Source organism: Vulpes vulpes, chromosome 14 (genome assembly GCF_048418805.1).
Source record: "Vulpes vulpes isolate BD-2025 chromosome 14, VulVul3, whole genome shotgun sequence".
Lineage (NCBI taxonomy): Eukaryota > Metazoa > Chordata > Mammalia > Carnivora > Canidae > Vulpes > Vulpes vulpes.
Window position 1 is genome coordinate 80,056,877 of NC_132793.1, and position 27,390 is coordinate 80,084,266.

General features: G+C 42.5%; 1 protein-coding gene across 10 annotated transcripts in view; it reads left to right on the top strand.

Moving 5' to 3' along the window:
* The window catches only part of CYFIP1 (cytoplasmic FMR1 interacting protein 1), a 111,667-nt gene that overhangs the window by 76,048 nt on the left and 8,229 nt on the right, over positions 1–27,390 (top strand). For all 10 annotated transcript variants that reach the window (XM_072737009.1, XM_072737007.1, XM_072737012.1 and 7 more), the window contains 6 exons: positions 4,188–4,275; positions 13,008–13,151; positions 15,556–15,646; positions 16,714–16,844; positions 23,466–23,538; positions 24,095–24,189. In XM_072737009.1, coding sequence (XP_072593110.1) covers positions 4,188–4,275; positions 13,008–13,151; positions 15,556–15,646; positions 16,714–16,844; positions 23,466–23,538; positions 24,095–24,189 — 622 coding nt within the window. The remainder of the gene's footprint in view (positions 1–4,187; positions 4,276–13,007; positions 13,152–15,555; positions 15,647–16,713; positions 16,845–23,465; positions 23,539–24,094; positions 24,190–27,390) is intronic.

Consider the following 27,390-nt stretch of genomic DNA (forward strand, 5'->3'; position numbering starts at 1 on the left):
CTTGGTATATTTACTCTCTTGCTCAGTTCTAAAAAAGCAGAAAATGGCTTCAAAATTATTAATGCTTCCTACACAAGCCTACTAAATGGAATTCAGTATTTGTTGCCAATGCTTTTGTCTTTACATTGGGTGGGGGGCGGGGAGAGTGTGTGTGTGTGTGTGTGTGTGTGTGTGTGTACGTGGTTAAAAATTGTTCGGAAAAAATGTGGTTTACGTATGCAGTGGACTATTACTCAGCCATTAGAAATGACAAATACCCACCATTTGCTTCAACGTGGAGGGACCTGGAGGGTATTATGCTGAGTGAAATAACTCAATTGGAGAAGGACAAACATTATATGGTCTCATTCATTTGGGGAATATAAATAATAGTGAAAGGGAATAGAGGGGAAGGGAGAAGAAATGGGTAGGAAATTTCAGAAAGGGAGACAGAAAATGGAAGACTCCTAACTCTGGGAAACGAACTAGGGGTGGTGGAGGGGGGGGTGACTGGGTGGCGGGCACTGAGGGGGGCACTTGATGGGATGAGCACTGGCTGTTACTCTGTATGTTGGCAAATTGAACACCAATAAAAAATAAATCTATTATTACAAAAATAAATAAATAAATAAATAAATAAATAAATAATGAATAAATAACTAAATAAATGAAAATTGTTCCGAAAAAATAAAAATAAAAATTGGGATAATGGAGGAATAGGGTTTGGATTTACTCTTTTGCCCTAAGCAAGTGAAAAATTAGACAAAATTTATGAAACCACTGTTTTCAGGCATTGCTTGTTTCCCTGAGGGAAAGGAAACAAAAGAAGTGAGCCCTATGACTTCCCTGGCTTTCTGCCTGGAAGCACTTCCTGGGCCTCAGTGTGGAGGGAGGGTATCCTAATATAGCCTGGTAGCCTGGAAGTCTTTTTTTTTTTTTTTTTTTTTTTTAGTTTATTTTTTTTATTGGAGTTCAATTTACCAACATATTGCATATCACCCAGTGCTCATCCCGTCAAAGTGCCCTCCTCAGAGCTATCACCCAGTCACCCCAATCCCCCGCCCACCTCCCTTTCCACTACCCCTTGTTCATTTCCCAGAGTTAGGAGTCTCTCATGTTCTGTCACCCTCACTGATATTTTCACTCATTTTCTCTCCTTTCCCCTTTATTCCCTTTCACTATTTTTTATATTCTCCAAATGAATGAGACCATATAATGTTTATCCTTCTCTGATTAACCTATTTCATTCCGCATAATACCCTCCAGTTCTATCACGTTGAAGCGAATGGTGGGTATTTGTCATTTCTAATGGCTGAGTAATATTCCATTGTATACATAAACCACATCTTCTTTATCCATTCATCTTTCGATGGACACCGAGGCTCCTTCCACAGTTTGGCTATTGTGGACATTGTTGCTATAAACATCGGGGTGCAGGGGTCCTGGCGTTTCACTGCATCTGTATCTCTGGGGTAAATCCCCAGCAGTGCAATTGCTGGGTCGTAGGGCGGGTCTATTTTTAACTCTTTGAGGAACCTCCACACAGTTTTCCAGAGTGGCTGCACCAGTTCACATTCCCACCAACAGTGCAAGAGGATTCCCCTTTCTCCACATCCTCTCCAACATTTGTTGTTTCCTGTCTAGTTAATTTTCCCCATTCTCACTGGTGTGAGGTGGTATCTCATTGTGGTTTTATTTTTTTTTTTAAGATTTATTTATTTATTTATTTATTTATTTATTTATTTATTTATTTATTTATTTATGATAGACATAGAGAGAGAAAGAGGCAGAGACACAGGAGGAGGGAGAAACAGGTTCCATGCAGGGAGCCTGACGTGTGGGACTCGATCCGGGGACTCCAGGATCGCGCCCTGGGCCAAAGGCAGGTGCTAAACTGCTGAGCCACCCAGGGATCCCCCTCATTGTGGTTTTAATTTGTGTTTCCCTGATGGCAAGTGATGCAGAGCATTTTCTCATATGCTTGTGGGCATATCTATGTCTGCCTCTGTAAAATTTCTGTTCGTGTCTTCTGCCCATTTCATGATTGGATTGTTTTTTTCTTTGCTGTTGAGTTTAGTAAGTTCTTATAGATCTTGGATACTAGCCCTTTATCTGATACGTCATTTGCAAATATCTTCTCCCATTCTGTAGGTTGTCTTTTAGTTTTGTTCACTGTTTCTTTTGCTCTGCAGAAGCTTTTTATCTTGATGAAGTCCCAATAATTCATTTTTGTTTTTGTTTTTGTTTTCCCTGCTTTCATAGATGTATCTTGCAAGAAGTTGCTGTGGCCAAGTTCAAAAAGGGTGTTGTCTATGTTCTCCTCTAGGATTTTGATGGATTCTTGTCTCACATTTAGATCTTTCACCCATTTTGAGTTTATCTTTGTGTGTGGTATAAGAGAATGGTCTAGTTTCATTCTTCTGCATGTCAGCCTGGACGTCTTACTTGGTGGAGGAGATAGATTGGAAACTGAGGAAGCTGAAACAGTTGACACTTACAGGGGAGATTTGCAGGGCGGGAGAGGGGAGAGCTGCGTAGAGAAGCAGCTCCTGAGACCAACTCAGGGCCCTTTACTCTTTGCTCAAATATTAAACTGTATGGTGCATTGGTGAAACTCCACAAGGATAGTAAAGAATAACTTTTTAGAGCTGTAAGCTATATAATTCACAGAATTAGAAGCCATTTGAGGCCCTGCCAGTAAGAATGGGGAAACCTCACTGAATACCTACCCATTTGACAGAATTGCCAGAGGGCCTAGTACTAGACCTCAGGTACTGACCACTAAGCCACCCTAATTAGGAAGGGGTCCAGCTGACTTGGGAGCTGTTTAACAGCCTGGTCAAAATAACTCAACACTTTAAGGGTTAACAACAAAATCCAGACACCTGATGCTGCAGGCCACTGACCTGCCCTCAGACATGCATGTTGATTTCATGCGCTGGTGGTATTTTGCCAATTACATCCTTTTTTATTTATTAAAGTGTAATATGTGTCAATCAAGTTCTTCAGATTTAATAATTAGCAAATCCTTATATTTTTCTTAATGATGGCTTCTTTATAAAAGTTTACATGTTTAAATGAACCATTCTGATTTGAGAGTATTAGCCAAGTTTGACATGTTTGCTTTAAACTCCAAGCATTTGATTTTCAGTATCCCGTAATCCATTACAAGAGTGGTTATAAGCACTGAATTTCCTCATTTTCCCCTTACCTTGTAAATAGTGATTTGAGTGATGACTTGACTGTGCCTGCCTTCCCACTCCTGTCCTCGAGGTCACTGCTGTGTCCAGAGGCCCAGCAAGGCTTGAGTGCTTGTTCATTACCACTTGTCAAAGGACTGATTTAGGCATGAAATGGTCCTGGTGCAAAGATACAGATGCAATGAAACGCCGGGACACCTGCACCCCGATGTTTCTAGCAGCAATGTCCACAATAGCCAAACTGTGGAAGGAGCCTAGGTGTCCATCGAAAGATGAATGGATAAAGAAGATGTGGTTTATGTATACAATGGAATATCACTCAGCCATTAGAAATGACAAATACCTGCCATTTGCTTCGACGTGGATGGAACTGGAGGGTATTATGCTGAGTGAAATAAGTCAATCGGAGAAGGACAAACATTATATGGTCTCATTCATTTGGGGAATATAAATAATAGTGAAAGGGAATAGAGGGGAAGGGAGAAGAAATGGGTAAGAAATATCAGAAAGAGAGACAGAACATGAAGACTCCCTACTCTGGGAAACGAACTAGGGGTGGTGGAAGGGGAGGAGGGCGGGGCGTGGGGGTGACTGGGTGGCGGGCACAGGGGGGCACTTGACGGGATGAGCACTGGGTGTTATTCTGTATGTTGGCAAATTGAACACCAATAACAAATAAATTTATTATTATAAAAAAAAAAAAGAAAGAAAAAGAAAAAGAAATGGTGCTGGTGCCCATAGACCAGACTCTGTCCCGGAGTTTGGAGACTGTGCTTATGTGGTAGAAGGACACAGGTGTTCTCACTCTCTTGATGAAATCTGGATACATGTACTATGCTTGGGAGTATTTATATCTCATGGTATTTGATTTCTTAGAATTTTCCTACGTGATGATTACATCAGTTAACTGGAGGAAGATGTAACTGATGGGTAATGAAAAAGTTCTGAATTTTAAAGAACTACCATTAAATTTGTTTTCTTTTTTCTTTTTATCCTTTTTTTGTTTAGATTTGTTCGGACAGTATTACCATTTTCTCAAGAGTTTCAAAGAGATAAACAGCCTAACGCACAACCCCAGTATTTGCATGGATCAAAGGTAGGTTCTTTTGTGTTTATGTTATGATTTTTTTTAAGTTCACAATGAAGCACATTTTCAAGTTTAGTTTAAATCAGGTCAGTTGCGATGATTTAAATCTATCATGCCATATATGAAAGAAATGTTATTGTTTTCTTCCATTAGCACCTTCCTAAAAAGTACTGTAGTGCTAGGACAGCACTCTAGCCATCTGGTGGGTGTCAGGCTGGGCCTGGCCTCACTCCTGCCCCTAAAATCAGTGAGTTTACCAGCAGAGTTAAAGTTTTAAAAATAGCAAACCAGGCAAATGTGTGGAATAGGCTCAGGGCTCATCTCTGACAGAGGGTCAGAATATCTTGTCCAGGTGTGATGCCATGAAAGGAGAGGTGAGGTAAGAAGGGAGGGGCATGCAGAGGACAGTTGACATCCAGAAACCGCAGGCAGACAGGCTGGCTGAGGCCACAGAACATTGTCCAGTAAGGTAAGACAGGTGTCCAGCCTGAGGATGGCTGCATTTGCAACAGGTTAAGAGTATTAAAGGTTAGTGTAGTTAGTATTTAAAGCATTCTTACAGTGTGATAAGAAAAGATGTTCTATACTAAAAAGGAGACAAATGGAATGAGCAGATATTTCCAAAAATGTAGTAAAAGCTAGAAATAGATATCTAGCCTCACCAGTGATTGAAGAAAAATAAATGAGTGCACATGAACCTGTATGATTCTAGGAGACCATCTGCAATGCTTATCAATATTTAAATGTTCTCACTTGTGGGAAGCTGGATAGGCTAAGGAATGAATCAAACAAGTATAATGTGAGGTCCATTAAGGGGTTGGTCATACAACATTGTCATAAAAAATATGGAAGCAGCCCAACTGACCAGCAAGAATATTCCAATATCTGATTGTCTAGTGGAATGCAATACAGTTGTTAACAAATAATTACATAGATCTTATGATAGTTGTGGGACCTGTATTTTATTAAGTTAAAAAAAATCAAGCTCCAAACAGAATGATCCTAATTACAAAAAGGTACATCCAGAGAAAAGATTATTGGCATACTAAACAGTGGCTGTCTTTGGGAGGGCTGAGTCTGAGAAATGTCTTTCTTTTCTGAATTCTGTTTATGATGTGTTTGCATTGTTCTCATTTGGGTTTTAAGTTGCCCTGTCCAATGTTAGTGTGAGTCTCAGTCTTCACAGGGCCCAACCTGTGGGCTGTGTAGAGAAATGGGGCCTGGCCCCCTTCCCCAAGCATGGACACTAGCCCCTGTGGTCTCAGAGCCGTTAACGCTGAGCCTTTGCACTGCTGATTAATTTTGCTCTGAAGCTCTGAGGGGCTGAGGTTTGAGCAGTATCTTCTCTGTGTTTTTTGCATGTTCTGCTCACAGGTGCAAAAATGTTAAAATGTTAAAATAATGACATAATAATGATAATGACATAATAATGACATCTTCAGGTCCCTAGTGGTGGCTCTCAGGAGAGTGTCAACATGTCACTCTTCCCTTACAACTAGTCTTTGAAGACACAGGTCCTTGGCTCACCCTCCTCCTCTTCTCCAACTTCTCCAGGCTCATGATGTCATCTCCTTTCAGCTGCCCACTTCTGTCTTAATCACAACATCATAGCATTTTACAAACTGATGTGTCCATTTAAAGTTTTCATCCTGTCAGCCAAGAAAAAAATGATAGATGTCTTAGTGGGACAAGCCAGAGGGCTAAGTAGAGGATATATATGGGGAAACCAGAGTTGGCAGAAATAGAAACTTCCTGTGTTTTGCAAGGATATGTGGAATTTCAAGCTGAAATTGCTGCCAACTCTGTGTTCTGCATTTGAGTGGCACCATGTTCTCCGCATGGTGTATGGAAAGGGCATGTCCCTGTGAACAGGTGTGCTCCTAGGATGCTGTGACAGAGCATGGGTTGGGTTTTGGAGAGGGCTTTTTCTAATGAGATCTCGATGCTGAGAAGAAACCAACCTTACTGAGGACCCTGAGGGCCAAGACTGTGTCACAAGATGGGGGTGGATGAGGGTGAATGGCAGGCAATTTAGGGCCAAGGTGGTTGGGGGGGGTGGGTGGTCAGGAAGTGGACACAGAATGATGGCAGGTGGAAAGATGTTACTCTAGTCCCAGCAAGAGGTGGTGTCTTGGACCAAGTAGCATTGACAGAGATGAAGAGAAGTAGATGGGTTCAATATCCAAAAGGATATTTTGGAAGTGGACTTCACTGGACTTGCTAATGCCCTGAAGATGGAGGATGAGAGAAAAAAAAAGACCCAAAGATATTTCCTAAGTTTCTGGCAGTTGGTGAGTAGAGGTGTCAGTTTTTGAAGTCAAGGAGGGCTAGATTTAGGGAGGTTAAAGGGAAGAGGCCTTGATCCCTAGGGCCTGTGTCCTCTCCTCTTCCCAGATCTGTCCATGCCACATGGCACAGACCTTGCTGTGAGTAGGGGAGGATGTTGCCCCACTGAGTATCTCTTCTGGTCACAGCCAGGCTGGCTTCACAATTTACTCAACTGAGGCAAGGGTTGTGGGAGTTGCGAGAGGGTGCAAGGTATGGGTTGGAGTATCACGTTACCCCACTTGGTTAGGGTCAGGACTTTTGCTGCCGTTTTAAGCCTCGTGATGATGACAAGAAGTGATGAATGCCAGGCGTCATTGTTCTGTCTGCTGTGTTCTAGGATTGAGCATCATTTTAAAAAATACTAAGTAATGTGTTTTTCTGTAGGCAACAAGTTACAGTCATTGTCTCAGGATTCACTCAGCAACTGTTTCCTATGCATGCGCTGTGACTTGGGCTGTGCCTGGCTTCAGTCAGGGAACATGGTTCTTGATGCAGCAGGATGTGAGTGCAGGCCCTGCTCCAGAGAGGCCTGAAGTTGTTGGCTGGGTGTTGGGGAGCAGACAGGCACCAAGAGCCAAATACGCCTGGTCTGAACAATGGAGGGCACCCCAGCAGGTTTGGGAGCATGACCAGTGGGGCAGGGAAGGTGGAAAGGAGGCTAAAGCTGTTGAGACACAGGCCAGGGACCCCTAGACTCCTGCCTTCTTCCCTCCTTCTGCTTGGCCAAAGATTTCTCACCTGCAGAGGAGTCCCCAGTGGTACCTGCTTCAGAGAAGGGAGGTGGGAGATGAAAACACCTGGCTCAGTGCTGCCACTGGGAAGTCCCTCAGGTCAGACAGGTGATGCTTGTGGTGGGACATGAGGCCCAGACAGTTAACAGACTCTGTCTCATACCCATCCCCAAGTGACACCCAGACTCTGTGGACCCCAAGAGAAGCCTGTTGTCATGCTCTGTGAGCTCCTGGTTGAGTGGAACTAGCTTGCCTAATAGCAGGTTCCCTTTTAATCTCAGTGTAATCAAGGCCAGGACACAGGTCAGGAGTTAGGGGACCCCTGACCTACAACACGACACCTTTTAATGCCTCTAACCCATTATTTCCCAGTTTTTTTTAAATGTGAAACTTTCATTTCTGTCTTCTTTCCTCTCACTAATAGATGGCAGCTTGAACTTGACTGTGGTAGGACCATGCCCTTGGAAAATGGACACAAACTATAATTCTGGCTGGTGTATTAGTGCAGGCTGCCCATCTCCTCCACTCCTCTAAAAAGGCATGAGGTGGACAATTTCTTTTGGTGGGGTGCAGAGAGAGGGAATCTCAAGCAGACTCTGTGCTGAGCACGAAGCCTGATGCAAGGCTCTCATGACCCAGAGATCATGACCTGATCTGAAATCGAGTTGGACACTTAACCAATGAGCCATCCAGGCACCCCAAGGTGGATAATTTTTTAAAGAATTAGAATGTAGAGGCACCTGGGTGGCTCAGTCAGCTCAGATCATGATCTCAGGGTCCTGGGATCGAGCCACATCATTGCAAACGGCAAGATTTCATTTCTCTTTTTATTTAAATTCTAGTTAGTTAACATGCAGTGTAATATTAGTTTCATGTGTACAATGTAGTGACTCAAGACTTCCATTCAACCCCCAGTGCTCATCACAAGTGCACTCCTGAATCTCCATCACCTATTTAACCCATCCCCCCACCCACCTCCCCTCCAGTAACCATAAGTTTGTTCTCTTAGTTGAGTGTTTTTTTTTCCCTTATGTGCATCTGTTTTGTTTCTTAAATTCCAGATATGAGTGAAATCAAATGGTATTTATCTTTCTCTGACTGATATTTTAGCATACTCTCTAGCTCCATCCAAGTCATTGCAAATGGCAAGATTTCATTCTTTTTTTTATGGCTGGGTAATATCCATTGTATATATATGCCACTTCTTTACCTGTTCATCAGTCAGTGGACATTTGGGCTCTTTCCATAATTTGGCTATTGTTGATCATGCTGCCATAAACATAGGGGTGAATGCATCCCTTCGACCCAGAATTTTTGTATTGTTCGGGTATACCCGGTACTGCAATTGCTAGGTCCTAGGGTTTTTCTGTTTTTTACTTTTTGAGGAACCTCCACACTTTTCCAGAGAGGCTGCATCAGTTTGCATTCCCACCGACAGTGTAAGAGGGTTGCCCCTTCTCCACGTCCTCTCCAACATCTGTTGTTACCTTTGTTGTTGATTTTAGTCATTCTGAGGGATGTGAGGTGATACCTCATTGTGGTTTTGACTTGTATTTCCCTGATGATAAGTGATGTTGAGCATCTTTTCATGTGTCTGTTGGCCACCTCTATGTTTTCTATGGAAAAACTGTTCATGTCTTCTGTCCATTTTTTAAACTGGATTATTTGATTTTGGGGTGTCAAGTTTTATAAGTTCTTTATATATTTTGGATATCACCTGTTTATCAGATATGTCATTTACAAATATCTTCTATTCTGAAGGTAGCCTTTTAGTTTTGTTGTTTCCCTCACTGTGCAGAAGCTTTTTGTTTTGATGATGTCCCAATAGTTTATTTTTACTTTTGTTTTCCTTGCTTCGGGAGACATATCTAGTAAGAAGTTGCTGCAGCTGAGGTTAGAGGTTTCTACCTGTGTTTTCCTCTGGGATTCTGATGGTTTCCTGTCTCACACTTAGGTTTTTCATCCATTTTGAATTTATCTCTGTGAATGGTTTAAGACAGTAGTCCAGTCATTCTTCTGTTTAATGGCTGTCCAATGTTCCCAACAACATTTGTTGAAGAGACTGGTTTGGTTTGTTTTTTTTTTTTTTCCCAGTGGAAATTCTTTCCCATTTTGTCGAAACTGAGTTGACCATAGAGTTGAGAGTCCATTTCTGGGTTCTCTTTTTTTTTTTTTTTAATTTTTTTTTTTTTATTATTTATTTATGATAGTCATACAGAGAGAGAGAGAGAGGCAGAGACACAGGCAGAGGGAGAAGCAGGCTCCATGCACCGGGAGCCTGACATGGGATTCGATCCCGGGTCTCCAGGATCGCGCCCTGGGCCAAAGGCAGGCGCCAAACCGCTGCGCCACCCAGGGATCCCCATTTCTGGGTTCTCTATTCTGCTCCACTCATGTGTGTCTTTTTTTGTGCCAACACCATACTGTCTTGATGATCACAGCTTTGTAATAGAGCCTGAAGTCTGGAATTGTGATCCATCCAGCTTTGGTTTTCTTTTTCAAGATTGCTTTGGCTATTTGGGGTTTTTTGTGATTCCATATGACCATGTGCATGACAAATATTTCTCTATCCCCTCATTTCAATCTGCAGGTGATTTTAGGTCTAAAATGAGTCTCTGAAGAAATGTGTGGGAAATATCAGAAAGGGAGACAGAACATAAAGACTCCTAACTCTGGGGAACGAAGTAGGGGTGGTGGAAGGGGAGGAGGGTGGGGGGTGGGGGTGAATGGGTGATGGGCACTGAGGGGGGCACTTGACAGGATGAGCACTGGGTGTTATTCTCTATGTTGGTAAATTGAACACCAATAAAAAATAAATTTATTATAAAAAAAATAAAATGAGTCTCTGGTAAAAAAAAAAAGAATAAAAAATTTAAAATAAATTAAAATTAGTCTCTTGTAGGTAGCATATAGATGAGTCTTGTGTTTTTTTAATCCATTATGGTAGCATTTGTCTTTTGATTAGAACATTTAGTCCATTTATATTCAGAGTAATTATTGATAGACCTGGGATTACGACCTGAACCAAAGGCAGCCGCTCAACTGCTGAGCCACTCAGAGGCTTCATGGCGTGCCATTTCTATGAAGAGATCTGCTGCTAACCTTATGGGTCTTCTGCTTTTAGGATTTTTTCTTTATCACTATATTTTGCGAATTTAACTACAATATGACTTGGTATTGGCCTGCTTTTATTTATTTTGATGCAGCTCCTCTGGTTTTTAAAGCCAAAATTTATGGGGATTAGTCCTTCCTGTGTGAGCTTCCTGGTGCAAGGGTCTATTTCTCTGCCCTCTTTACAACGTGCATCCCCCTCCTCTCATTGGCAGCTTCACTCTGCCTTTCTGATCTTCCTAAGATTTCAGATGTCTTCTTCCCTATATTTCATTGTGGAGATTTTTCTGCCAGTCTTCAGATTGCTCTCCATCTTAATAACTTGGAGGTGGATGATATCTTGGAGGTAGGATGGGGGTGAGCTCAGGGTCCTCCTTCTCCACCATCTTCCCAAGCTCCTGAGACTATTAGATTTCATTAATTTTTTCATGGTTTTCTTTTGAAACACTAGAACATACATCCAGAAGGAGAGGAGCCCCCATGAATCACTATTTGTACATCCAATATAAACAAGTTTTCTGCGTGCTTAATTAAATGCCCCAGTGCGGGCAGCCCGGGTAGCTCAGTGGTTTAGTGCCGCCTTCAGCCCAGGGCCTGGTCCTGGAGACCCGGGATCGAGTCTCACGTCAGGCTCCCTGCATGGAGCCTGCTTCTCCCTCTGTCTGTGTCTCTGCCTCTCTCTCTCTCTCTCTCATGAATAAATAAATAAAATCTTTTAAAAAAAGTAAAAATAAAAAATAAATGCCCCAGTGGTAGAAGACAACCTTATCAGTAGGTAACATTCTAAGGGCTGAATTCCCAGGAATTGCAAGCAGGCCTCCTGAAGATACTCAAGAGCTGAGCATCCAGGCCTGCTGTGCTGATTCTTCAGTCACTTTTCTGATGATGTGGTTTTTGGTGTATGTAGAGTAAATATTTAAGACAGTGACAAAGGGGGCAAGGAGAAGATTCAGGGAACCTAAGTGGAGGTGAGTTTGATAACACTTCAAAGTGGTAAAATGTTGATAATTGGATTGTTATAACTTGTACAACATATAAGACCTAGAACAACCACTAAAAGATGTGTGAAGAGATTGTTTTTTAAGATTTTATTTATTTATTCATGAGAGAGATTGAGAGAGAGAGAGACAGGCAGAGGGAGAAGTAGGATCCCTGCGGGGAGCCCAACATGGAACTCAATCCCAGGACCCCGGGATCACGACCTGAGCCAAAGGCAGATGTTCAACCACTGAGCCACCTAGGTGCCCCTTTTTAGATATTCTTGAAACTTGATCAAGCATAGTGGAATCTAGAAAATGTTTAAGTGACTCAGAAGAAGTCAGGAAGACTGAAACAGACCCTACTTAGATAACAATAATTACGTTATATATAAATCTGCTAAATGTAAGTGGTCTTTATACAGTTAAAATACTGAGGTTTGGCAGAGTGGATTTAAAAAACATGGTACAATAATAAAGGTACTTTATTGTGTCTCTCATGAATAAATAAATAAAATCTTTAAAAAAAAAAAAAAAGAAAATTAAAAGAGTTGAGATCATACAGAGTGTGTTTTCTGACCACACTGGACTCAAACTAGAAATCAGAAAGAAGAGAAGAAAATCTCCAGAGACTTCGAAATTTAAACATTCCTGCATGACCCATGGATCAAGATGAAGTCTGAAGGGAAATTTTTTTTAAAGACACCTAACTAAATGAAATGCAAATATATCAGAATTTATGGGATGCAGCTGACAAGCGCTCATAGGAAAACACACACTGAATGCCTGTTCGGAGTCTCCCTGCTGGGTGCATCCATGTCCTTAGACAAGATTGGAGGTCCCCTCCTATAGGAGGCCACCCTCATAACATTGCCACCTAATCATCTGGTGGGGGCTGCTGTCCCCAGCTCCCAGTGTGTCCCTGAGAAGACAGTTCTCACTGCTCCGTCAGTGTCTGTCTTCAGATGTCTCCCCTAGGAGACTGGGAGCAACTCTGAGGAGGCAACAGTTGAAGATGTGTTTATTTCTCATTCCAGGACCTCAAAATGGCTTCTGTAGAACTGGCAGTTTGATAAATCTTTGAAATTTGTCTTATTTTTTCTAACAAACTTTTTTTTTTACTTGGAATTTTTTTTATTATTATTTTTTTAATTGGAGTTCAGTTTGCCAACATACGGTATAACACCCAGTGCTCATCCTATCAAGTGCCCCCCCTCAGTGCCCATCACCCAGTCACTCCATCCCCCCCCGCCCCCCCCCCCCCCCCCCCCCGCCTACCTCCCCTTCCACTACCCCTTGTTTATTTCCCAGAGTTAGGAGTCCTTCATGGTTTGTCTCCCTCTCTAATTTTTCCCACTCATTTTCCCTCCTTTTCCCTATAATCCCTTTCACTAAACTTGCTTGTCATTTCTTTTTGTTGAAGACACAAATACTAGTAAAGGCAGTCTAACAAATTCTCTGGGATTCTCCACCTAAGGGCACTGTATATTGAATGCATATTTGGTGCATTGTATGCACCAAGTCTTGTATGCATAGTAACCACGTTGAAAACTCTGAAGATTTCATCAGGCACTTAACATTCTTTATCCCCCAGGCTTTGAACTTGGCCTACTCTAGCATTTATGGCAGCTACCGGAACTTTGTTGGGCCTCCGCACTTCCAGGTCATCTGTCGGCTGCTCGGCTACCAGGGCATTGCAGTGGTCATGGAGGAGCTGCTGAAGGTTGTGAAGAGCCTGGTATGTTTCCCTCAGTGTGCTTCCTTTACGTGGTCTAGGGTTCTCTACTCAACTCAAATGTGGGAGGGAAATAAAATATTCAGCCACTCCACTGAGCAATTCTGGGATACGAACTGAGTGTTGTACAATCCACTCCATTCTAACACTGTGTACCTGGAGATATCATCAGATCCCACAGTTTAAGGGCTCTGACCCACAAGGCTTCCCCACACCCACCCTCCCACTCAATATCAAGTGTAATTTGTCACTTGTACCTCTGGACCCACTGGCTATAAATCAGAGGTTTCTGCAGCCCCCTCCTAGCAATCTGCTAGGGCAACTCACAAAATTCAGGGAACTACTCAATAGATTACCAGTTTATTACAAAGGATACAAATCAACAGCCAGATGAATCAATACATAGATCAAGGTCCTGAAGAAAAGAGCTTCTGTTCTCGTGCTCTTTGGGGCATGAGACAGTGACCAATGGAACTGTTCTGGTTCCCCAAACTCCACCCTATTAGGTTTTTAATACATAGGCAGGATTGATTAAATCATTGGTCTTTGGTGACTAAATGAACCTCAGCCCCTTCCCTATCCCCAGCAGTCTGGGGGTAGGACTGAAAGTCCCAAATCTAACCATGGGGTTGGTTCTCCTGGCCACCAGCCCCTATTGGTGAGTGCTTTCCAAAAGTCACCTCATTAACAAGAGACACCTTTAAAGTCTCTTTGGATAATTTGAAAGGTTTTAGGATTTCTGTGCCAGGAACAGGAATAAGACCAAATAAATTGCACAGCCTTGAATTCACTGGGGTGGTAAAGCCTGGTCCCTGTTATTTTACCTATTCAGAGACAAGTATCAAAATACAGCTTGCTTTATAAGAAGATGTGGCCTTTATATGCAGACATAATCTTCCCCACCTCCTTTTATAGAGGACCACTGCTATTGCTTGTTGCTCAAGAGAGACATGAAGCCATTTGGGAGAGACCATGTTTCAGCTGGCGAGCATCTGGGAGGGGACAGTTGTACAAACACTCCTGTTTCTGTTTGTGAAATAAGAGGTTTCTTAAAACACAGATCTCCAAGAAACACTTACACTGGGGGAAACAGAGGAGAGTGTGTTGTCCATGAGGAGTTCTGAGCTGTCTCTGGCAGGGCTGCAGCAAGGGGCAGATGGGCTCCGCTGAGAGGCAGTGGTCCTACTGTTGTTCAGAGATTCCTGTTACCCAGGGATGGCTGGTCCCCCTGCAGGGCTGATGGTGTGTGCCCCTTTTCCGAGTACCAGGGGTTAAACTGTGAATAAAGGATTCAGACACTCATCTGTGTAACTTCAGATTGAGGTCAGAAGTTAATGTGCCGAAGTCTTTTAGTTAATTAAGTCCTTTTGGAAAAAGAAAAAGTGAGAAAATGGTATTTGTACGCTATCATAGATTTAGTTTTCTGTGTTATTTCTGTTAACTAAGAAAGAACTTCATAAAATCTTAATCTTTAATCTGTTTCCATTACTTTCATCATTTTTTTAAAAAAAGGTTTTATTTGAGAGAATGCATGAACAGGGGGAGGGACAGAGGGAGAGGGAGAAGTAGACTCCGCACAGAACAGGGAGCCTGATGCGGGGCTCTATCCCAGGACCCCAAGATCATGACCTGAGCCAAAGGCAGACGCTTCACTGAGCCATGTAGGCGCCCCGATTTTAATCATCTTTCTGTGACTGTGCCCATTTCTTTAGGATTCTTTATTGCCAAATATAGACTTTCAGGGCATTTCTGTACTTGAAGCTGAATTTATGGCCACAATAATTAAAGTGGCAATCCATCAAGGAGATGGTATGATCATTAATAATGCAAAGCAAAAGGTGACAGAATTCTAAGAAGTTGACAAATTATACAACCTTTTTGGATCAAAAATCAATTAGGATATATAAAAGTTGGATCTTTTGACACAGCCATGACTGCATAACCCACTCAGTCTCTGCTAGGACCCCAGCTACAGCCTTTGCCCCAAAATACATAACTTGGAAGGTGTTTGGCACATGCCGAGCCCAGTGTTGGAGCCTCATCAAGTCCATACGAGGAATACAGAAACCACCCCATGCGGATGTTGTTTCCCAGAGCCTCTGTGTTGGCCAAAGTTGGATGCAACTAGAGCAGGTCCTCACCGTCCTACTGTCACACTTGAGATCACTTGCCTCCTGAAAGGGGATTGTGTTTGAGAACGTAAATTTGGTTGGTCTTATAAAGTCACCCTACCCTGGTAGACCTTTTATTTCTGTGGATCGGATTTCCTTTCCCTGTGGAAGTGATTCTCAGTCCTGCTCGTTGCCATGTATTTTACTAACAGACTCCTTTTTAAAAGCCCCATACACCACTCACAACCTCTGGGGTGGTGGCGGCCAGTGGTTAATGCAGCCTGTCTCTCCTGCAGCTACAAGGCACAATCCTGCAGTACGTGAAGACACTGATGGAGGTGATGCCTAAGATCTGCCGCCTGCCTCGGCATGAGTATGGCTCCCCTGGTGAGTGCGGCCCCTCCTGGGGGTGAAGCATGGAGGAGACAGCATAAGTGTTCAAACTACAGTGCATCAAACAATTCAGACTTTACTGAAAAGGATAGGATCTGCTTTCCTTGGGTGGGAGGATGCAGGGCACCTAATTAGAGTCTGATTATTTCCGGTAGAATGAACAAACCGCCTTTCAACTGGGAGCAAGCGTGTGGGAAGTGTGCTGGTGGCAGGGAGGCAGTACCTATTAGTCACCGATGGGTGATGGGGCTCTGACATTGTGAGGCCCTGACTATTGTACAGCACTGGGACCTTGAAGATCACCAACTGGGGAGAGGCAGGGCGCTGAGCTGCCAGGTCCAACTGCCCTGGGGATCCTTGCCAAATGGCTGTTGGGACCTGACATGTTGGGATGAGGAATTTGAAACCTGTTATATCTCTAACTTTGTTCTTCTTACAGTTATTTTGGCTATTCTAGTTCTTCTGCATGACCAAATAAATTCTAGTATCAGCTTGTGGATTTTTGGCTGGGTCAGCATTTGAATGTATAGATTAAATATTAACCTTCTTTCCAATTCTTAGGCCTGGTCTTTTGTGCCTTATCACAATGTGCAGGATCTCCAGGACAGTGATTAAAATGTGTTGTCTTGCTCTGGAGCTCAGGGAGAAAGTATGTAGGTTTTACCACTGAGAATGACATTAGCTGCAGGTTCTTTGTAGATGTTCAGATTAAGTATGTTCCCTTTTATACCTATGAAGGGATGCTGAATTTTCTCAAAACCATTTCTGTTTCTGCTGGAGATGATGGTGTGGTGTTTCTCCTTTATTCTTGCAATGTGACACCTCCTCAGAAGATACAGGGTTGAGAGAGAAGCTTTGGAGCTGAGGCCCAAGGCCCAGGTGATGCACAGACTACTGTTGCAAGAAAGAGGTTGGGTTTGGGGGACATGTGACCATCTCCGTAGCAGGCACAATGGCAGCATCAGAGGATGTTTCCTGGCCAGCACAAGTGCCCCGAGCCACAGACCCCAGGCTGTGCCCCCACCCTCCCCAGTCTCCCCATTCGCTCTCTGTTACCATAGGTATCCTAGAGTTCTTCCACCACCAGCTGAAGGACATTGTTGAGTATGCAGAGCTGAAGACAGTGTGCTTCCAGAACCTGCGGGAAGTGGGCAATGCCGTCCTCTTCTGCTTGCTCATTGAGCAGAGCCTGGTGAGTGCCTAGCCCATACAAGCCCCAGGCCATGGATTCCCCATAGGTGACAGGAAAAGGTATTTTTTAGAGATCTGATTTTTTTTTTTTAATTTTTTTAAATTTATTTATGATAGTCACAGAGAGAGAGAGAGAGGCAGAGACACAGGCGGAGGAAGAAGCAGGCTCCATGCACCGGGAGCCTGACGTGGGATTCGATCCCGGATCTCCAGGATCGCGCCCTGGGCCAAAGGCAGGCCCCAAACCGCTGCGCCACCCAGGGATCCCTAGAGATCTGATTTAATGGGGGTAAAGGGAGTAGGTATTATAAAGCACCAGTGTGTGTGTGAGAGAGAGAGAGAGAAAGAGAGAGAGAGAGACACTGCATACAATTTAATTGAATTTGTCTCCTGTACCTGGAAAACAGAACAATGTAGTTCATCATTTAAGAATGTTTTACTATGTGAGTGCTGTGGAATGTTTTATTATGTTGTTTTTAATACGTCTAAACAAACATGTGACATATATGTAAGGTATAAAGCTCTGCTGCCCGGGAGAGCTGTTTGCATGATGGAAAGTTCTGTATCTGAGACTGTTGAGCACTTACAGTGTAGCTCAGTGTTACTGAAAAACTGATTTTTAAAGTTTGTAGAATTTTAATGATGTTATGTTTAAAAATCTACAATGTCCCATGACTATTGCAGTGGACAGCATAATAAAGCAGATGCCAGAAGCTTAGCAATACTGAGAAATTGCACCAGGGGACACCTGTTCTCTCCACTGATTGGCTCCTTGTGGTATTGAGCTGTTCCTCAGTCCCCTCACAAAAACTGACTGTTTGGAATTGGAAAACCTAGTGACTGTAACAGAATCTCTTGTGGCCTTACTCAGGTCTTCTCTCTGTGACTAAAGAGGTGGGCAGCTTCATTTGTTGCTTGCTCTTCCTGTTCTGTTAAATCCTCCACTGTGTCTTGTGCCCATTCTTCTACAGCTTATTTATGGAAGTTCTTTGTATATCCTTTGTGTGTTACACATATTACATAGACTTCTCCCTGTTTGTGGTTCGTCTTTTCACTCAGATAGTGGTGACTTTATATATATATATATATATATACACACACACACACACACACACACACACACACTGATATTCTTGAGCGTAGTCTCTTTTTTGGTATAGTCAGCACTTTTTGTATGTTTTTAAAGAAGTTCCTTTCTACCTAAGAGTTATAAAGATTTATATTTTCATCTGAAGGTTTTAAGTGTTGCTTTTTACATTTAAGTTCATAATTCTTCTGGAATTGTTGTTTTGTTTTTGTTTTTTGTTTTTTTTTTGTCTGTGATGTGGAAGTAGATGTTTCTTTTTTTCTCCACGGGGTTAATCAGTTGTCCCTCCTCCAGTGGCTGAAGGACCCCTCCTTTCCTTGATAATCTGTAGTGTCACCCTGTTATCTGCCAGCTTTCTGTGGATTCACTGGTCAACATCCAGGTTTTCTGCCATGACCCATTGGTCATATGTCTATCTATGGCATAACTACACATTGTCTTATTCATTATACCTCTAACTTAAATCTTGCTACTTTGCAGGACATGTTCCCTTACCATATTCTTCTTCGAGGGTATGTTGCCTCTTCATATATCTTTGCTCTGCTCTGAAAATATCAGCTTGCCAAATATATTGAAAAAGCATACTGACATTTCAGTGTTAATTGGTTGCAGCTCTAGGCGTATTTGGGGAGATCTTTTGCTATGTTGTTTCTTAAAGCAGTCTCTTGTCTTCAGGACCCTGGGAGCTTGGCAAGGGCAGGATCATGTCTTGCAGTGACTGGGACCATGGTACCCATATGCACTTCAGGACATAGCATTCAGACTGCCATGCCTCTAGGGGCTGAGCCACTGGATCGACCTCCTTCACCCAATTAAAAAAAAAAAAAAATATATATATATATATATATATATATATATATATATATATATATATATATATATATATATTGTCAGATAGTCCAAGGTTGGATGTGGATACATCTGGGAGCTGATGGCCTCCTATCAGGACGTGTGTCTTCTGACTTTCCCCTCTGTTGCTGTGTTCCTGAATAGACTCTTTCCATGTGGTGACAAAAAAAGGAACCATAGGCCATCTGAAAGTCAGCATGGACTCCTAGTGCCACCCTTTCACACAGCAGGAGTGACAGCTTGAGGTAGAGGACCCACCAGAGTCACCAAGTTGGCTGGGCAGTTCTGCAAAGAGCAGGCAGGCTGGCCTTGGAGGTAGCAAGCAGCTGACATCCAGGGCAGCCTTGCTCCAAGAACATGTTAGGGAAAACTGAATCTTCTACTGGAATATCTGTGAATTTTTTTTTTAAAGATTTATTTATTTTAGAGGGAGTGCGTGTGACTAGGGGGAGGAGCAGAGAGAGAGAGAAGCAGACTCCCTGCTGAGTGGAGCCTGACACAGGGCTCAATCCCATGACCCTGAGATCATGATCTAAGTCAAAATCAAGAGTTAGAAAAAACAAAAAAATCAAGAGTTAGATGCTTAACCAACTGAACCACCCATGCACCCCAATATTTGTGAATTTTTAACAACCAAATAAGTTAGGAAGAATTACTTAATTTCTTTTTTTAGGATTTTATTTATTTAGAGACCAATAGAGTACAAGTGGGGTGGAGGGAGGAACAGAGGGAGAGGGAGAAGCAGACTCCCCGCTGAGCAGGGAGCCCAACATGGGGCCCAACATAATCCCAGACCCCAGGATTATGACCTGAGCTGAAGGCAGACACTTAACTGACTAAGCCACCCAGGTGCCCTAGAAAGGATGACTTAAAATCATAATCTCTTACCATGAATTTTAAATATTTAATATAGGAAGATTCCCTTCATGTGTCATTTTGCCTGAACACCAACATAAAGTGCATTCTTGTCCACATGTGTCTAAGTCTGAAGGTGCCATTAATCTCTGGCTTTGGGTTATGGCAGGGAGCCCCAAGTTTTGCTGAGGGAAGACTGCCTTAATGGAATTGATTTAGTGGCAGGGAACCATTAGGCTGATTTTTCCTCTGGGCTACCTGTGCTTTAAGGAAATAAGATAAACTATCAAAAGCTTTTCTTCCTTACAAAAAAGAAGATATCAAAAGGCCTTGTATAGACATAAAGAATTATAGAACCATAGGGGTTTGATACTGGAAGGGCAGAACTCATCTCTTGTCAGTTCAAAGGAACAGACTAGACCCACCATCAGGGCAACAATTGGACACGCATTGACTTTTGGATGGAGTGTGATGCTGTATTAGAAACTTAGGAAAAGAGGGATCCCTGGGTGTTTCAGTGGTTGAGCAGCTGCCTTCGGCCCAGGGCATGATCCCGGAGTTCCGGGATCGAGTCCCACATCGGGCTCCCTCCGTGGAGCCTGCTTCTCCCTCTGCCTCTGTCTCTGCCTCTCTCTCTCTCTGTCACTCATGAATAAATAAATAAAATATTTAAAAAGAAACAAACAAACAAACAAACTTAGGAAAAGAGAAATCTGAAACCAAGGTGATCTTTGCTGCCTAGATTTTTAAATTATGCCTGTTGTGCATATCTCTCACGACAAGGAAATCCCTTGTTACAGTTGTTCAGCACTCTTAACCTCACTACAATCCATTGGGGATTGGTGCCTCAATAGTGGAGGGATCCTGTAGGCCTCAGGGGCCTGGTGAGTGCTGGGTCTCTAGTGCCCAGTTGACACAGATCCCCCTTGTCTCCTCCCTTCTGAGATCAGGCTTGTGTCTTAAGTATATACTCTTGTGCTTAGCTCCTGCAAGCACAGTACTGGGCACACAGGAAAAAATGTTATAAATAGTTGTCAGTTGATTTGAAAACAGACTTTGGCTTATGAGCATATGAATATTTCTGAAACAATGAAAAAAAAGAGCATCTATATCTTAGTCGAATACAACAGATGCCGGGACCCCTTGCCTGGGACATACTGAGCACCATGCATGGCTGTCTTGTGGACACAGTGGCCCTGCCCTGCAGGGATGTGTGTCACCGCCCCTCCTCACCCCTTCTGCTCATTATCACCCCTTTGCTTCTCCCTTCTCTGGATTCCCGTGTTAGTGCACTTGTGCAAGTGTTGAAAAGCCACCCTTTCTGTGTTGGGCAGGTCTACTCCCAGGTCTGGCCTGAGATTGGAATTTGGTGGTGTTGCTTTTGTCCTTCTGGAAGTTGGAGGTGGTATTTCCCATAGTTTCACCAAGTGAAATTCTCCAAGGTGGAAGATGGCATGGCTGTTCTACTCTGTCTCAGATGGTTATGCCCAAATCCCATCAAACTCAGGGACAGGTTTGAAGAATCCAGACACTGATCTCTTCTTGATGCTTATTTTGGTCTCTCTGATGAAAGTGGTAAAAAATACATTTTAATATTTGAGTAAGTTCCCACTATTATATGTACACAGACACAAACATACACACACACACTCTGAAATACTACTCAGCCATCAAAAACCATGAAATCTTGCCATTTGCAACAACATAGATGGAACTGAGGGTATTAATGCTAAGCCATGTCAGTCAGAGAAAAATAAATATCAGATGGTTTCACTCGTGGAATTTAAGAAAAAACAGATGAACAGAGGGGAAGGGAGGAAAAATGAACAGAAAAGGAGACAAACCATAAGACACTTAACTTTAGGAAACAAATAGGGTTGCTGGAGGGGAAGTGGGTAGGGAAATAATGGGATAACTGGGTGATGGGGATTAAGGAGGGCACTTGATGTAATGAGTACTGAGTGTTACATGCAAATAATGAATCACTACATTCTACTCCTGAAACTAATAATACACTATATGTTAAGTAAATTGGATTTAAATTAAAAATTTTTTAAACCCCAAAGAACCTAGCCTGGAAAGTTTGATTATGTAGTTTTGGGGGGGGTTTGTTATTTGTTTTTAGTTTATGCATGTGTGTATTTAATAAACTTTTAATTTTAGAATAATGTCAATTGCTCATTTGCTTTAAATGCTGGATTTATAGCTATCCTCAATTTTTCTAGTTTGGTTTGGGAGCAAAAATTTGAGCGCATTGATAATAGCACCTGGAAGCAGCACAACTGGATGAACCACCCCTCTTGAGTGGTTTTGCTGGCCTGCAGGCTCCTTTACTGCTTGCAGAGCTCTGTTTCTGTGTGACTCTGCCCTTAGCATTCCTACGTGGCAGCTGTCATCCCTTAACCAAGTCTACCATCTGCCATCCATTGGCCTGACCACTTTCTTGCAGTCAGCCACCTTCCAGCTGCCCCCCTACACTCTGTTGGTTCAGGCCGGCCATTTACTACTCTCCGTGTTACTTTTTTCACTCAACAGTAAGTAGGTCTGGAGATCATTCTACATTAGGAAATGGTGACATTTCTTACCCTTTTTGTAGCTGCAATAGTATTCCATTGACATTGCCGTCTTTTATGTGTTTACGTAGCACAGGATCATCTGATCCTGTCCCTTTTTTAATCTTGTTTCTCTCTCCTCCCCCAACATCTTCACCTCGAATAGAAAGCCGAGGGGAACGGGTCCTGGGTACAGTAGCCCAGAGGAGGTTTCATATATTCATATACATATATTCTGCATGAGGAGCTCATGCTTTGCTGCTGGCCTCAGGAATGGAAGACAGGGTATAGAGGGGTCAGTCTGCTTCTGGAGTGTCCTAGTAGAACAGGTGCACTAGATTTATGTTAGTTGATAATAGGACACTCAATAAGTACAAAGTGTCCTCTCTTTCTCTTGGTCTTAGCTTAACACTCAGTGCCACCATCTGGGGAGATTCTCAGAAGGGAAAATATCACCAATTGATCTATATCTTAACTTTCTGAAAACAGTTTCTTTTAGTAATTTGTATTATTACTGTGGAATTACAAGATTTCAAGATGGGCATAACGTAGGAGGCCTGAAAGAGAGCTTATTCACATCTTCTGGTGAGCACACCAATCTTTAGGGCCCTTCTCTGTTGTTCAGGGCCCTTAGAATCTGGAAAAATGCCTTGTTCTTTGGGTTTATGGTAAGTTTTTAGGAGTTCTGCAACCCCTTGATATTGGAGGGTAAACTTTCCCTCTATACTGCAATATTCTGGAGAATGGATCTTCTGTAGGGTTTTTATTACCTCTTTATTTTTTTGTTTTTTAAGATTTTATTTATTTACTAATGAGAGAGAGAGAGAGAGAGAGAGAGAGAGAGGCAGAGACACAGGCAGAGGGAGAAGCAGGCTCCATGCAGAGTGCCCGATGCGGGACTCAGTCCCAGGTCTCGAGGATCAGGCCCTGGGCTGAAGGTGGCGCTAAACTGCTGAGCCACGGGGGCTGCCCCTATTACCTCTTTAGAGGTGTTACAATCCAAAAGCAATATTCAGTGCTGGTTTTTACTCATGTCTGGATTTACATACAATTTAAAGATCAGTTCTTCAGGTGTACTACCCACATGTGGTTGGTAACTACAGTGTGTAGCACAAACAGAGAATATTTCCATCATCCCAGAGAGTTCTACTGCACAGTGCTGCTTAGAATATTTATTTTACACTAAATGGCAAAGATCTTGTTTTTAGCACCATACTTATCTGTTTGTCTTTGTGATGAGGTAAACTTCCAAATGCAACCTTCTTTTCTTTTGCTCTAGTCTTTAGAAGAAGTGTGTGACCTGTTGCATGCAGCTCCATTTCAGAACATCTTGCCGAGAGTCCATGTGAAAGGTGAGTCTCTGACCAGGGAGTTTAGACTGCCCTTTGCAGTGGTGACACTTCGTCCTTCTGACCAGAGAATTTAGTGCCAGTTTTGTTTGAGTTTGGTGCCTGTTCATTCATAACTGGAGGTAATTGGTAATGTAACATGATTAAATTAATATTGAATAATTGAAATAGTAAAGGCTGAAATGATATGTCTTGGATGTGCTTCAAAATAGCTCTCATAAAAAAAAAATAGCTCTCATGCTGTCCCATAAATACTCAACATCTATGAAACAAGAGTGTCATGAATTGATACTCGTGCAGCAAATGGGTACAGAGGGTTTTGTACTCTTCTCTGATTTTGATTACATTTGGTATTTTCATGTTTTAAAAAAAGAATATTGAACAGAAAATCAGTTCAGTCATTTTGAATTAAAATATCAAGCCAGCTCTGTAGTGTTCAGAGAGAATCTGTATAATGTTCATCTAAGAAATCTTTCATTTGTTTCTTTGACAAAATGAAACTTTGGCAGTTGTTTTTTTTTACAGAGGAACAGAAATTAAAATATTTTTTCCACTGCAGAGGGAGAGAGACTTGATGCCAAAATGAAAAGACTAGAATCAAAGTACGCCCCGCTTCATCTTGTCCCTCTGATTGAAAGACTGGGGACCCCTCAGGTAATGGATACTCTGGCAGCTGTCACTGTTGCAAGCTTGGTATCCACATCAGGCCACTGGTGGGCTGGAGCTTCAGCTTACAGGCTCTGGGTGACCCACCCTGGAAAGCATCATGAAGTCAGATGGGCCTTTAGGCCTTGGTGTCTCTAGTGGGGTTCTTAATGGGACTTTGTCACGGGGTGGTTGGAAAGTTTGAGCTAACATGTGCAAAGGGCTTCAGACATCACCAGCACATAAAATGTACACAGTAAATGTTACTTGTTTTTTCTGTCTATCTCTTCATGAAGAGGACTTTTTTCATAAGTTTTTAATAACAGAAGAAAGTGGGAGTCTCATATAGGAGGCAAGGTGTCGGGGTAGACCTCCATGATTTCATATCAACTTAAGCTAGATCAGGGTTTCTCAGTCGCAGCACTATCCCCAGTTTGGACCAGATAATTATTTGTTGTGATGAATTGTCCTATGAACTGTAGGATATTTAGCAGTATCTCTGGTACAACAGCCTCATGGAGGTATAACATAGAAGCAGCAGTTTGAAAAACACCTGGGTCAACTGAAATAGTCATTTGCTCATCTTTGAGTGTGTCCTGGAGGGACAGAGATCCTTGGGAGACTTCTCCGGGAACAAAGGAGCCATCAGGCACCATTTCCAACCCCTGCCCCCCAGCGTGAACACATGGTCACCTACAGTAAACAGTACCATGCTGACACTGACTACCTGACTTGCTAACACTGCTGCCCTGCTCCCGTGTGCTGTGCTGCAGCGGATCTGCACTCTCCAGACAGGTCTGCTTCAATCCTGGCACAGCAGGAACTCTCTTGCAGAGGATTGGTGCTGTGCAAACCTTGCTAACACTGTCATACATGGCTCCCACTTCTCACCATTGTAGCTCTGTCTCCCAATGCACTCTTGGCCAGAGCCCATCTAGAGTGGTACTACAGGCCTGGCAGTGTGAGAGCACCTCAACAGGGACCAGCACCACTTTAAAGTGACTCTTACCCTGGAGAGAGGGAAAGAAAACCACACACACCAGTCAGAGGGCCCAGTAATGGGCTGGGGGCAGACAGCTGGGCTGGCTGCAAGCCTTGCCCACAAGTGAAAGCTCAGGGAAAGCACAGTGTAGTTTGGTGCTACCACATCTCTGGCAAATACCTAGTCCAACTTAGCTCAAGCTGTAGGTGGCACGAGACTGGCCTACTAACACCACAGGGACCAAGCGCTGGCCACAGCAGGCAAAGAGAGCCACTGCAGACAGCTAGACTAAGGAAAAAGCATCCTAGCCACAATAGCAGGGCATGCATAACACATATAGGAGACACCCCTGAAGTGCTAGGTTCTGGTGAACAGGGGACACTGCATGGTGGTGACCTCTTCTTCATAAGGCCACTACTGTCGAGCAGGAGACATAGCTGATTTTCCCAACATATAGAAACAGAGAGTTAAAGAAAATGAGGAGAGAGAGGAATGTGTCCCAAATGAAAGACCAGGACAAAAATCACAAGAGACTTAAGCAATTGGAGATCAGTAATATGCCTGATAGAGAATTTAGAGTAATTATCATAAAGATACTCATTGGGCTTGAAAAAAAGAGTAGAAGACAAGAGTGAGACCCTTTACAACAACAATAACAACAACAAAGAACCAATCAGAGATGAAGTACACAATAAATGAAATTAAAGTACACTAGATGGGCAGCCTGGGTGGCTTAGCGGTTTAGCGCCACCTTCAGCCCAGGATGTCGGGCTCCCTGCATGGAGCCTGCTTCTCCTGCCTGTGTCTCTGCCTCTCTCTCTCTCTCTCTGTCTCTCATGAATCTTTTAAGAAAATAAAATGCACTAGATGAAATAAATAGTAGGCTAGAGGAAGCAGAAGAATCAATCAGTGACCTGGAGAACAAAGTATTAGAAAGTAGTCAAGCTAAGCAGGTAAGAGGGAAAGGATTATGCAAAATGAGAATAGACATAGGGAACTCAGCAACATGATCAAGTATAACATTCACATTATAGGGATCCCCGAAGAAGGGAGAGAAAAGGGGGCAGAAAATTTATTTGAAGAAATAATAGATGAACACTTCACAAATCTGGGGAAACAAAAGTCCAGATCCAGGAGGCACAGAGAGCCACCAACACAATCAAGCCAAAGAGGTCCACACCAAGACACATACTACTTAAAATAGCAAAAAGTAGTGACAGAGAATTTTAAAATCAGAAAGAGAAAACCATTATATGCAGGGAAACCTGATAAAACTATCAGTAGATTCTTCAGCAGAAAGTTTGCAGACCAGAAAGGGAGTGGCATGATATACCTGTTCAACATACTGAAAGGAAAAAACCAGCCAAGAATACCCTGTCCAGTAAGGCTATCATTCAAAATAGGAGAGATAAAAAGTTTCTCATACAAACACAAATTAAAGGAATTCATGACTACACCAGCCCTACAAGAAATGTTCAAGGGGACTCTTTGAGTGGAAAGGAAAAACCATAAGTAAGAGTAAGAAAAATAGGAAGTGCAAAAGCAGTAAAAATAAACATATCTGTAAAAGTCAAGGGATATACAAAATAAAAGGGTGTAAAGTATGACACCATATACCTAAAATGTGGGGGAAGACAAGTAAAGAATGGGTTCAGACTTAAGAAACCATCAACTTAATATATACTGGTTTGTGCAGAAGATGTTATGTACAAACCTACTGGTAACCACAAATCAAAAACCAGTAACAGGCAAAAAATAAAGAGAAATGAATCAAAGTATATCACTAAAGAAAGCTGGCAAACTGAGAGAAGAGAGCAAGAGAAGAAAGGAAAAGAGATAAACTACAAAAATAAGTACAAAACAACTAATTGGCAATAAATATGTATCTATCAATAATTTGAATGTAAATGGAGAAACTCTCCAGCAGAAGACATGGATTGACAGAATTGATGAAAAAACAAGACCTATCTATATGCTGCTACAGGAGACTCATTTCAGACCTAAAGACACCTGCAGATTGAAAGTGAGGGGATGGAGAAACATTATGCAAATGAATGTAAAGGTAAAGCTAGGGTAGCAATATTTATATTGGACAAAACAGATTTTATATTGGACAAAACAAAGACTATAACAACATACAAAGAAGGACACTGTATAATCACAAAGAAAACAATCAGAAGATAAAACAATTGAAAATGATTATGTACCCAACATGAAAGTACCTAAAT